The sequence below is a fragment of the Stegastes partitus genome, unplaced genomic scaffold, assembly GCF_000690725.1.
Source record: "Stegastes partitus isolate 25-593 unplaced genomic scaffold, Stegastes_partitus-1.0.2 Scaffold3632, whole genome shotgun sequence".
Taxonomy (NCBI): Eukaryota; Metazoa; Chordata; class Actinopteri; family Pomacentridae; genus Stegastes; species Stegastes partitus.
Window position 1 is genome coordinate 29129 of NW_007581363.1, and position 13895 is coordinate 43023.

The 13895-nt window shown below is 42.9% G+C and overlaps 1 protein-coding gene across 1 annotated transcript in view; it reads right to left on the reverse strand.

The window, feature by feature from the left end:
* The window catches only part of LOC103375918 (neurexin-2-beta-like), a gene marked incomplete at its 5' end in the record, with an annotated part of 110812 nt that overhangs the window by 18976 nt on the left and 77941 nt on the right, over positions 1 to 13895 (reverse strand). Inside the window, one exon of the mRNA XM_008306221.1 lies at positions 9949 to 10038. Coding sequence (XP_008304443.1) covers positions 9949 to 10038 — 90 coding nt within the window. The remainder of the gene's footprint in view (positions 1 to 9948; positions 10039 to 13895) is intronic.

Below are 13895 nucleotides of genomic sequence, written 5' to 3' on the forward strand. Positions count from 1 at the left end.
CAGTGCAGAGACCAGAATAGTCAGGCTTCTGCAATGAGCCACTGCAGATGCAGCGCTGCGACTGAAGATGGATCCATCTATCCTTGTATTTGTTTATTTACCCATCTATCCTTCTGTCTGTCTGTCTAAAACAGGATTTTTCAATGTTAGTGTATAAGACAGAGGAGCAAGAATAATGAAAGACCCGCATCAATTGTTATGCATAACCAAACAGGGCTAAGAGTTCTACTATAAGGCTGTATTTAGGCACAGTGGTGCTTTTAGTTGCTGCTAACGGGATTCCTACATGCTCAGGATAACAGTGCCAATGTGCTGAAGTAGGCAGTAACAATATTTATTAAGTTCACAATCTTAGTTCAGTGCTTTGGCATGTTAACCATTGCTAATTGGCATCTAGTTAAGGGAAAGAGACAAAACAGAGTATTTCTGACTCATGTTTGACCCGATGAGGCCTCTACATGAAAAGCTTCCCATAATAATTGTGGATATATTTTAGTCTAGGCTAAAATGATGTACCAATTAACACTTCCATCTAATAAGCAACGCTGCCAGCATGGCTGAAAATACAGGTTACGATAAAGTTATTATCCGTCAGATTTAATCAGCATTGGACATCCAGTTTTATTATCAGTTTCACCACAAGAAGAGCAGGAAAGTGCTGCTTCTGCTGTTTACAGCCTGCAGATACCTGCTAGCGTTAGCTGCCTGGCTATGAAGAGCTCAGACCAGTGCAATCACCAGTAAGTCTGTTTTTAGTCCAGCTGTTCTCTAGATGTGACCTTTTCCCTGATGGAATCATAAAAATCCTGTAATTTGTGGCTGGTGCACACATTGTGTAACTATTCACACATTCACTATTTACAGGCTGATCTATTCATTGATCTGTGAGTGATTAGTTGTGCCTTGTCATATCTCCACTGTTATTACATTTAAACCCACGGAGTATTTTCTTATTAAATCCATGGGGGAATATAGAATATAGTGAGTTGCCCCTGGTGACCCCCAATTTTGTCACAACAAAGTTAAAATAGCTCGAGGAAAAGAAGGGATATTCATACAAACATGCTGGAAAGCATAAAAAGTGTTGAGGCAGCCTGAGGATGACTGAGCAGTCAAACACATATATTGCACTTATATGCCAATCTTAAGGCTAAGTTACCCGTAGAGATCGGTGAGGATTCTTATCTCTTTTCCTGCCCATTTTTAAGCTTTTCGTGACTGGAAATGATGTTTCAGAGGTGCTGCAGCCTGGAAAATCTTCACTCCTGTTCTATAACCTGGCTAGTATCCTGGCAAGAAGCCAGTGTGCTCTTTGCTGCTTAAACAGGGCATCTGGGTAAAAGAAGGCGGGCACAAGCATTTCTAAAGGCATTATTATCCGCCTTAACAGCAGCCTTTGGTTGGATCACCCGAGGGGGCTTAGTTTCTGATAGCATAGCAAGCATCACGGAGGAATGAGAAGCGCTCTGACTTCGATTTCCTTTCCGAATCATTGTGGTAATGACCCCTGCATGTCATAGCATCTTGTGCAGCTGGGGGAAGAGTGGTTATTTTTACATAATACACAGTGGAATGCAGTGTGCTGTGCCCCCTCCTCCCTAGCTGACAGGTAATCAATATGAAGGAAGACGTGGACTCCTTCCTACTGTACATCTCACACCGGCCTTGTCATTTTCTCCCGAGACTTTCCCCCCCCCTGCAACGTCTCCAAACAAAGGAGGTGCACTTTAATGTAAAAAAGTTTAAAGTGAATCATCACCATTACAAGACAAGCAACATGTGATTTACTGCTTTCTCTAGTGGCCACGGGGCAGCTCCTGAGCTACCTGTCTGACGCCTGAGAAAGAGAGACGATAAAGAAAGAAGAGGTCGGGCAGGGACTGAGAGAATGGGGACATGAGAGATGACAGGAGCGAGGGAGGATGACAGACGAGGAGGACAGAGAAAGAGCGAGCGTGCATGAGGATAGAATGTCAAAGAGACAGAGCGAGGGCACGGAGGGAGGGAGGGGATGACAGGCTTGATAAAAAGAACAAGAGGAATGATGCAGTTAAAGACGGTGGCAGACGAAGAGAAAGACTTACAGTAATACACGGGAGTAAGAGGGTAAAAAAAAAGTAGCAGAGGGATGAGATAGAGGATGTGAGACTAAAAGCAAAAGAAAGCAGAAAGTGCACTGAATTGCCTCCCATGTAGAGAATATTAAACACCTGGTGAGTCACCTCTAGCTTCCCACCCTCACTTTTAAGTGCAGTCAGCTAATCATATGGTTAACTCTGCCATAATGGTGGGGTTTTATGATAAGCACCTTGCTTAGTATCAGGCCACAGCTTCACTGCATCCCTGTTGTTTGACCAAAGAAGGAGCCCATAAAGAGGCAGGAGCATGCTTAGCGAGGTCAGTGGCTCCTGATTTAGTTTTAGTGTTGTGACAAAAATTTATATCAGTTTTACTCTTTGTTTAAAATCAGTTTTAGTTTAGTTTCAATCAACGAAAACTAAAAACGTTTTATTCAGGTTTTCCTCACTGAAATTTTCGTCTCATTTCCGTGTTCTGGTCGTCTGCGTGTATGGTACGTGTGTTGTTCTGGTGAGGTGAGTTGAAAAGACTCCACATTCCTCTGTGCTGTGGTGATACAACACCCTCCACAGTAAATCCAGTGAATGTTATCATTCCTACACTTTGAGCCGCTCTCTCTTTGTTCTTCTTGCTCACCTGCCATTAGCGTTACAGCAACTACATGCTCGCTCCACTTAAGTGCAGCGGCTCATTTAGGAGATGACTCACTCGCCTTTTTCACTGAAGGCCTGTTTCAATTTCTTGGGTTTAGCTTGAGATAAGATTAGTTTTCACTGTTTTGCAGAAGATATACATTTTTATCTGCCACTAAAGACTTACCTTTGCTAGACTTTGGCTTAAATTAAATTAAAACATGGATGGTTGGAGACTTTTCCAGTCTTAATTAAAATAGGACTGAATTCGTTATGTGGCCCTTTGGCTTCGTATATCACACTTCTGTAAAAACTCCTAAGATTTTTGACAGCTCAGCGGTCAAAGCTACCTTTTTCAAATTAAAACTTACAGCCAAGGTAAAGTCCTATCTCTGTCCCAAAGACGTATCTATGCCTTTATTACTGTGCGGCCGGACTGTTGTAATTCCCTGCATGTGGGGAATATATAATTCCCTGCATTTGGCCTTGACCTAAATGACTGGAAAACCATATTACATAATCCAACAATAGGCCTCTTTCTTCAGTGAATAACTTGAAGAAGGTCAAGGAGCAGCACCATCATTAATCCTAGAACACACTCATTTGATCCAACACCCGACTGAAGGTAATGTTAACGTTACATATAACATTAAATGTCGACTGCTGTCTGCATGTTTGTAGCTGCTTTTTCTAACGATAATTTGTTGGTTCATTTTGTTCCTAAGTCAGCGTACTTTAGAGAACCGTCTGATAACATTACTTCCTCACACGTTCTGTACTGAGCTTCACAGCAGCCCAACAGGTCAAACTGATAAATCTAGTGAATAAGAAACTTTGGGGGTGGAGAAAGCTTCGATTGGGAGCTGCAGTGTGTGAGTCTACAGATGCTGCAGCTCACAGAAAACACTTTGCATTAAGTGAGTTCATTTTTCTATTCATATGTCTTTAACATGATAGTTTAGGTTTTATATGTGGCAAAAAGGGTAAAACATTTTGTCATAGGTCCTGTCTTGAAATAATACATATTTAGCTTGAGTTTCATTTTTGTTCGACGAAAAATCTGTTTTTAATGAACATATTTTATCGTAGCTTTTGTTGCCACTCTGTCCAAAGAACTGGTAAGAAGTCAGAGTATAGAGAGGAAATTTCACTTACTGTTTGCTGAAAATCCTCCTACAGGATACTACTACATGTGGTTAAACTTAACTCCTGAGAATGCCTGACAGGTTGTTAACAAACTCCCAAGTTAGAAAGTTGAGGTGAACCGTATGAAATACTCAGTTTTGCTCTGTAGTTGTTTTTGTACTGACATGAATGCAAAGTTTAACCCTGTCATTTCATTCAGGTTGTGAGTGGATTGCTTCTCAAAGCATTGTGGGACATCATCTGACACAGAACAGTGATTTAATTTTTTGCATGTTCCTTGCCTTAAAGATGGGTGAACACTGTGATAGGAGCTAATTACCTCCGCTTCAGGTGGGCTCACGTTTGGCGTCGCTTCCAAATAAAGTTCTGGCTCGACGTTTGACTCGTTTACAACCTGATCTCGTGCCTGCTCGTGTTGCTCCGTTGGACTCGATCAGTGATGTTGCTGTGCTCCCTCATCACAGCTTTGGCTTTACTGTAGTGAGTGCAACGTTGCCATGACAGACTGAAGTGACAGCCAATGATTTTTTTTTCTCTTTATTTTTGGTTGCCTGGTTTTACTTTGTTCATTTATTGGTTGGCTAAAACTGCTATTAACAATAATGATCTGCCAGAGATGATGTAAAAGGCATCACTCCTGTGTGAGGGTTTTACTAATGTAACGCAATACCTGCCTGCACATTTAAAAGCTTTTATCAGTTGGGTACAGGTTGCATCACTCCTGTCTGATGTCAGCTACAAAAGAGCGAAGAGACTTCTGTTTAGATTACTTGTCGACCAACTAAAAGCTGCCGCACTAACAGGAGTAATAGAACATTTCTAGCTGCAGCTATGCATTGATGCACCATCCTCCTAGACTTTTTTTTCCTTACTAAACAGAGAGAAATGGCTTGTCTCAGATGAGCTGTGGTCGGTAATTACTAGCTGAGCAGAGCCAAACTAGGGAGTGGGCTGGGCTTGGGCCACGCTCGGCTTGCTAATGCAAAGATTGCTTGTCAGAGGCTGCGAAATAACGGCTGTACGTCTGCTACCACCTCCAGAATTGCAGGGGATGGGGAGGGGATGCTGTGCTCTCGCCCCTCCCTTGGCTGTGATCAGCTAACCTGGAGGAGGTGGTTGTTTGAGGGGGGGGGCAGAAAGGTTTGGGAGGTGGGCTAAAGGATGATCTAAGCGTATATTAGGGGATATGAAAAGCACTGCAGCCGGTGAGAGCGGTATCTTTCTCCCACCACCGTCATCATTACACTTCTCTCATCCTCCTTCCACTTTTGTTATCTCACATAGAGGAGGGATGCCATGCGGTTGGAAGGAGCTTCTATCTGAAATGTTTTCTCTTCAGCCGAGTTGCAGGGTGGGAGGCATGGCCCAGAATTCACCTCTGTCAATACACCGCTTTGTGGCGTGCAGAACAGAACGTTGGACCGTTTGCACGCAGAGTCTTTATGGGTTTGTGTTCACAAATCCTTCACGCGCCTGCAGAATTTCTAGTATCTGTATCAACAAACAAGAACTCCCCCTATTTCCATTTTCTTTCTCTTAAGAAAAAAAAAAAAACAGAGAAGAAGGAGGGAGAAAGTCAAAGAAGACTGGAGCACAATGGGGCTAGGGTGGGATGCTGACAAAGTCGATTATGAAGTGTTCCCAAGTTATCTCCTCGGCACAAGGCTCTCTTTGGTAATTAAGAGCGTTTTGCTTTTTTACTCCTCAGAAGTTGGGCTGGTTCGGGTAAAACACTATGAATTAATTGTGTTTGACAATGGAGATGAGGGGCCAAATGTGGCATGAAGATAGACTGAAAGCCTTGGGAGGCAGCGTGGAGCCCTGAGGTCCTTAAAGGCAGCTGAGGGCGCTGAGATTGTGGCGGCAAATTTGCAGGACTCTGGAGACACTAGCTTGGATTTAATCAGATGTGGCTCGATATCTGATCTTATATCTGTATGTAGATCTTAAACAAGTGATACTGTCGAGGGAGACACAAAGAGAGATAGCACGGTGGTTAGCTGGGGACAATCTTCTCTCCTTTTATTCTCTCCAGCTGTGACTGCGCTGTTTTTAGGCCATTTCATGGTAGGGAACCATGAAATAACTGTAAAGAGTCCCTACTTTCCAGCTACGGAGGCGCTTCTTTTGCTGCCACTTCGCCACTCATGAGCAAGCACGTTAAAATTCATTCGGTTTCCCTCTATTTCCCTCAAATACGGCCGTAATAGTGCATAGAGATCAAATGGGAAAACAAGATAGTGACTCAGCGGGATGCAAAGCTCATCATGGAGTTGCTGAAAGACGCTCAGACGGATTTGCTCTCTGTTGACTGCAGCCAGATGTGAGAGAATCTCTGAAATGAAGCCGCGATCATGAATAGCAGATCTGGACCAATGCCTGGCCTGGAGATTTGATTTGGGCTCTGGCCCCACACCAAGTGGGAGAACTTGATTGCTTTCGATTAGGGAATGGGGGAGCTCACACCAGACCATTACACACTGAACATTAAACCTGGTTCTCCAGCTTGCTTTTTTAGGCCACAGAGACCTGGCGTCCTAGTATTCCTCCTCTCTTCTCCTCCCTGAACTCATGTAGCTCAACTCGGAGCTTGATCGTCGAAGTGCTGGAGAGCTCTACAGGGACAGGCTCCTCGCCAGAAGAAGATGTAAAGCTCCAATTCTTCTGGGAGCTTTATCGCTTCGTTGCCCATCTGCTAAAGGGAACACCTATGGGACATTGATTCTTGTTGGTTATTTGTAATCTGTATTTTCTAGTGGAGCTCCCTATTGAGATGAGGAAGCTGTGGCACGTTATTATTGTTTCTACAGGAACAATAAAAACCTGCATTGACTTAGGAGAATGTTCACCAGGTTTTTTTTTTGTTTGTTTTTGTGAAGGCTTGATGGTCCAAGAAGACTGACTGTTAGACAGCTTGAGAGGAGAAAACCTGAGATGACAGATCCATCACAAGGAGAAGAAAAAAAACGTGGACGCATCTGACTAAGTTTTGTGTCTGATAGAGCTGTTGAAAACTTTTGGGACTCGGGATTTTTCCCCTCCATTGGGTCTCTGTAATGGCTGCCGTTTTGGATTTAGTCAGCAGGCACAGAGTGGCCAGAGATGCTCACTCTGATCTGCCTCACACACAGTAGGGAAGATGGAATAAGGGCTTCAGAATGAGATGTGGTGAGACAGTGCAGCACCACAGCGTCGCTCTTCTCTAGGACACTGCTGGCTTCAATGACTTCCATTGTGTCCTGGTGTGACTAAAATTCTGATTTGAAAGGGTGAATGTGAGCAATTAGCACCCTCGTTTTGCTTCTGTCCAACACACACAGAGTGTCGAGGTGAACAACACTGTTCCAGCACTTACAAGATTTGAAGGACGTGGAGGTTTTCCGTGCTTGCCGAATTTGACAGAATTGATGAAACGCTAAAGGTGCTTGAAGAGGAGACCCACGGGGCTGATTATTTTCTGCACTGTGATCAGGAACTCTGAAGCATGTTGAGACCCTCTAATGTAAGAACATCACCAGAGACTGGAGACCAAAACCCCATATTGGCAACGCAGCCTGGACCATTAGAGAACGAATGATCCAGACTGTTTACCACACATGACAGTGTGCAACTCACATTCAAATACATCATTCACCCTGCATAGCCAATGACATACAGAAGAATACACTGAAATACAATACATTCATTTCCTCAGTGGTGAAAACAATAAATGTTAAAGGGACCTTTAAACACTTAAAATGATCCAGAGCAGGTGTTGAATTTGGGGTTCATTCATTTGCTTTGTTTTAACCCTCTGAGTTTTGCGTTACATGGAGGTGAAGACAATGGGAAGACGTCATCACTTGGAGATTTGTTTCTTTTAGCAGGAGTTAGAACATTGTTAGCTTTTTGTTTAGTTGTTTTTTTTGTTGTTGTTGTCCCGAACGATCGCCGCAACCTGTCCAAGTTCTTCCAAATAACTGACATCCGGGTCCAATTAAATGTTAAACATCATTTATAACAAGGTTATAACTGAGGGCTCTCTGAATTTGTCACCAGCGGGGCAAAGCTGGAAAGTCCGTCCAATCGGTTCAATTTACATCCGTTGATGATGGAGAGTGATGAGAGAAGCCCTCAGCGGTTAGTGTGGGTGGAGTTTGATTTGCTGTTAGGTGGTTAGATTCTGCTTAGATGTTTCTTAGCTTTGAGTTCTATCCGCTTCCTTATCAAAGCAACAAACAGCTTTAACCCTTTGAGCTCGGAAATGTCCGCTAATCCCCTTCGTTATCTAAACTAGGGTGTCGTTTGGACGAGCAGCATCTTCCAAAACCACTTTGCCTCTTCGGTCCATGACGTGTGTCTGACATCTCTTTAATGAATCCAATCATATTAACAAATAAGCGACCTTGCTCATTTTTGCATTCTGAAGACGCACCCTGATCAAAGCCTGCACTTGAGATTTGATGGGGTTATTTGTTTATTTCTCCTGCCTACTTTCTCCCGATGCTCTCATCTAAATGACTGGATGCAGACTCATTTCAAACTATAGAAGAAAGAGAATAATACATTCAGTTTCAAGCTCATTCTCTTTAGAGTTTCATAGCATGCACAAATCATTTCATAAGTGGGTAAGTCATTTTTTATTGATCCACTTTTTCATTCAACTTTCATCTCCTCAGCCTTTTTAATTCTGATTTGTGTCCTAACTACCCTCAGCAAAAGTGCATTCCCCGACGCACCGGAGGAGAGCAGAGAAGTCATTTTATAAGAGCTGGAGATGAATGCTAGGATTGTTTTGTTTCCATGAAATAAATATGCAAGCGCTTCATTTATCTTGTTTGTCTGATGCATGAATACTTCATTTTGTTCTCACAGACACATTTTATCTCCTGAATTCATCCCTGCATGTGCTATTGTTCATGATACCTTGTCAGAGGAACCCCTGAAGCTAATTAGCTTGAAACGTTTAATTCATGGTAATCTCAATACATATCTCATGCAAGTAGAAAAGCAAATGCAAATATTGCTGTTAAGTCTCAGAGGTTTTAACATTCAGACAATCTCCAGCAGAAATATCCATTTATTTATAGATTCTCATCCCTATACTGCTTTTTATTCTGCTAATGCTCTTGTTTCCAGCTTCTTCTAGAGAAATGAGAGTCTGCAGTGCTTTTACCAAACAGAAACTATTTTGTGACTCAGCCCCATTTAGCTGTCGAATTTATCCCTCTGCCTTTTTTTTTTTTTAAAGAATCAACCACCTTCAGCAGCACAAACACACGACACAAGACAAAGACAAAGAGGTTGGGACATTCGGCACTCAAAGGGTTAAAGTATCATCACTTTGATGGGACCACATTCGACACTTCTGGCACTAGTTATGCATGATGTCGGGCAGGTAAAAGGCGCCCACACGCTGCAATGAATGTAGATTTGTCACTGAACAAACACTTCAACAGTCCCTTTAACTTTTAGTGACTTTCATGGGGGATTCTTTTTCTTCAAAAATCTTTTCTTTTTTTTTTTTTTTTGCTTGATTTCATGAGTGATTAAATATATTCAATACAAGTTCACATTCAGCCAACAAAAGACACAGGAAAGAAGCAAACGGAATCAGTAGGCTGTTTACATGTGGTCAGGTTATTAGGGGGTTATGTTGGGTTATTTGGGGGTTAATTCTCTGAAGAGATGCAGCCCCAGTTTAAGGTGCTTTGGTTTAAGGTCCCCTGGATACGTGCACACCAACGTTTGAGCGTGGTGTTAAACAATAGAGGGTAAATTGGTTGAAATGCCAATTGAGTGGACAGCTTTAACTGACAATAAGTTGTAAAACTAATTGTAATAGAAAACAAAAATGTCCAACAATATCTCATTCCCAGTTTGGTTTCTTACCACTGGAGAAATAGACCAACTGAAAGGAGCTGGTTAATGACGTATCAGTCAGTCATTGTTGGGTTTGGTAAGTCTGCAGTGGATTTTAGGGGACCTATATTTCTGTTAAAGAGCCAAATCACATTCACCCTTGCTGCATGGCACTGCACCTCCTCCAGAGTGGTGGTTAACGGTAGGTTAGACGGTTAGATCATTAGTTGAGTTAAAGGGATTTTATTACCTTTGTCGAGTAGCCACTCGTCAACTACCCGACCAAGTCGGTATGGGATTCTTTGTCTAGCAATAGCCAGGCGCTCATTATCAAAGTTCCCTTTAAGAAATTTGGAGAAGACAAATTAAGAAAGGTTACAAAGAAATCTGGAAGCTGAAAGGTTAGAGGTTAGAAGGGCAACATGGCAAATGTTTAGCAAGTTATGTACTTTAAAATCAGCTTTAGTTAGGACAGGAAGAACTTGAGGATGTGTTTTTGGGCTGATTTGTTAGGTTAGACAAGTTAACAGCATTCTAGTTACCTTGAGTTTAAATGATTTTTAAAATGTACTAACAAGTTAAACAGATTTATGAATTATTTAGATGTAGTCTGATTACATTTGTTGAAGGGCTAACTTATGATTCGCAAAGTGAATACACTTTAGAAAAGCATTAGCAGTAGTGAAGTAAGTTAAGCTAGAATTGCACACAGAACCAGCAGTCACTGAACAACAGAATCACTACACTGTGAAGGAATAAAGCAGAGAAAAAGACATCTCAGAGTCAGCAATAAACCATTGTTATTTCACATTAGCATGAGATAATCACACAGTCCTAAAACACATTTCATGGTTGTTTCAAGGAAGACATGTTCATTCCCATTGCACACAGTGTTGCTGATTAGCAAATCCAACAACAGGATGGCATTCTGCCTGTGGAGCATCACTTCATTCTGAATTCGACTCCTGTACCTCAACTAAAGTGAAAAAGGATTTAGTGAAACTGTTAACGCTCTGTTTTTCTCAGGTTTTTTTTTCTTCCTGTGCATTAATGGAGCACTTCTCAGTGGCACTTGGCAATTAGCATCACTTCATCAGCGTGTCAAAGAAGTTTCATCGCTGCTGTGCAAACTTATTATCCCTCACTTCACTTCAATCAACCTCGGGGTCATACTGCGTACATCTCCAGCACTGTCAATAGAGACCGAGCTGGAATTAGGGGGAGATGAGAGCTGATGGTGGCCAGGCTGGGGGAGAGGAGGGGGAGGGTTGATGAAGTCTAATGTGGTGGCAATGTCAGAGGATTAATTAGGAGTTATTGTCTGTGTCAAACGGCAATCTTTTCAGATTACAGGCTAAAAATTAGAGAGTTATGCTAGCACAGTGAATCAAGAATCAGGTCAGGGAATCCCCTAGTGTCCTTGAAGAGGGGTGACGTTCTGGGAGGTTCCCAAAAATGAGGAATATGTGATTGTCACCACAATTTTCTGGGAATTATCCAACTTTCGATATGCATGCGTGAAAAATTCTATCAAAATGCGTCGCTTGCTGCGGTAAAAATACAGTTTGGATTTTAGTTTACACGAGGTTGATGAATTCATCTGCAAAGAGACAAGTGAGAGACTGAGGGAGAGTTTAGGATCAATGTCTTAACAGCAAACAGAAGAAGTGCATCCTGCATCCTCGCTAGTAGACTTTGATTTTGCCCCCACCCCCCCCCACTGCTCCGTGCTGCTGCAGTGATCTAAAATAGACCACCTCTCAGTTCTGCAGTACCTACTTCCACTCCCCAGGGGTCTCTCTACCCACGCCTGCCTGCGCAAAAATGGCTCATATAGGCAGAGGAGATGTGTTTGCACGTGTGCATACTGTATATGAACAGACACAGCTGTTTGTGCGTGGGCAATAGGGCCGCTGCGAAAAAGATAATGAGAGCCGAACCGGGGAAGGGAATCAGTTTAAAGGAGAAAGGCTGGGATGAATTATCGTTGGCAGATGGATGGAGAAGAATGTTGAGGACAAGCACAATTAACGGCTGCCGTGCACCTCTGACTCGGTGTCACTGCACCTGTAGCTCCGTGTTTCTTTGGGTGAGAACTGAGTCACAGGTGCAGACCAGCAGAAACTGACAGAAAAGGAAAATGTTGGCGTTTCGGTCTTCATATTTTCTAAGTGGTCTGCCCGTGATTACACACGTTTTTTTTCTGCAACACAAAATTGTTCTAAATTAAAAAGAAACCTTTATTGCGGCAATTACATGCATGTGTTCACATTGCACTTAAGATTAGCTAGGTACCGCTCTGCCTTCTGGAAAAAGGCAGTGCAGCAATTACAGCGCACATGCAGCCCTGCTTTAGTAATGACATGGGCACTCTGCTGCAATCACTGAATTAGAGAAGGAGAGGCAGATGCTGCTGGCAGCAGAGAGGGTAGAGGGAAAGATGGGAGAAATGAGAGGGGTGTGGTGGGGGTTGCAGAGAAAAGGCGATCAAAATAATAACAGAGCGAAAGGAAAATAGTGGGAGGCAGTAGTCCTTGGTAAGATGAATCAATCCTGTGCCTGTACGTTCTCCTCCTACTGCTGCATCTGCTATCTCGTCCTCAAATCCTGACTAAATCTCCTCCCTCCTCTAACTTTCTTGCCTGAATCACACCGAGGCAGCCACTTCCAGTAACTTAATCCCGCGCAGGATCCATTTTATCAGCTAAATAATCGTCGATAATGAGGAGCAACCGGAGGGATGAAGTTCTCCCTCTAGTGGCAGGTGTTCAACACGACACCCAGGACACGAGCTCTTCCTCTCTGTTCTCTTTCCATGGAAATTTTCCCTTCTTGTCTGGCTGCCATCGCTCTTTCCTTAATCCCTTTTCCTTGTCTTACTCACTTATTCATTTCTTCTTGCATGCTCCTTTCCATCTAACCACTCTTCTTCTCTGCTTGTCTCTCCCTTGTTCTAAAACAATCCTTCATCCACGCTTCATTCTGTCCTTTCTCTCACCCTCCTGCCAAAACCCATTTTGATTTCTTTTTCCCTGATACCTTCCATGCCCCATTCTCTCCTTGCACTTTCACCACCTCCTTGTTTCCAAACTCCCTCCATCTCTATCGTTCCTTCTTCAGCCTTTCCTCTCTTCACTATGTCCCATCCTCCCCTCTGTCTTTCCCCCCAAATGTCTTCTTCAACCAAACTCTTGCTGTTCCTCCTTCCTTCCTTTAACTTGCTCCCTTAATTCCCTCCTTTGTTTTGTTTACCTTCACTCCATTTTATCCTTCTATCCTTCTTCATTTCCTGCTAACAGTGAGTTTATTACCAGGAGATTAAATGTAGTACATTGTGACACAGGCAATGCCATTCATTACTACACACACACCCATAATCTGACTAAGTGTGCAGCGGGCAAACTAATAAATTCTGAGAGCGAAGAGTGTGTGTGTACTGTATGCAAATGTGTGTGTGCTCTTTCCCTGGCAAACAGGAATGAGTGACAACATCCTCATCAACAACCAAAGGCAGCGAACGAATCACCAAACAATGGCTCTGTGTTTCTACTCAGAACAAAAAGACGGACAAGGGGAAGAAAAGGGGAACTGATGGAAAACACAGAGAGCATAATGCGACTGTAAGTTTAATTTGAGTGAAAAAAAAAATGTACGGACAGCCACAGGAAAAACAACGCAAGAAGCCACAAAGTCGTGTTGGGTAGGTATTTGTGTCCTTAACTCTGCAGTGTCAGAAAATCTGAATTCCTCAGTGTCCTGCTTTGTTTGTTTGCATCTGTTTGCAGTCGGATCCTTGGAGAAATAAGTCATTCTGAGTGAAGCAGCGAAACTTCCTTCTTCTCGCTTTTCTCCCCACCAGCTGAAGCCTGCTCTGCATGAAAATTGGGGAGGGATAGATTAAACAGCTGGGCCATCCTCTTCTCCCTCACCATCATTATCGCGCTCGCTTCGTTCCCACGACTGTTCTCTTTGCTTGATATAAAAGACGGCGAAACAATGCTATCAGACCTGGCACTCAAGAAAATCTGATACACAACAGAGAGGAAAATAAACTAGTTAATCAGACAGAGGCGCTAAGCTGTTCAGGCGTATATTTTGTCTTCCTTTTATAGCCAACCTTCACTAATGGACACCAGTGTTTGGATGTGGACTAATGCTCCCTTAATGGTGCACTCCACTGACGCTACATGTCCATTT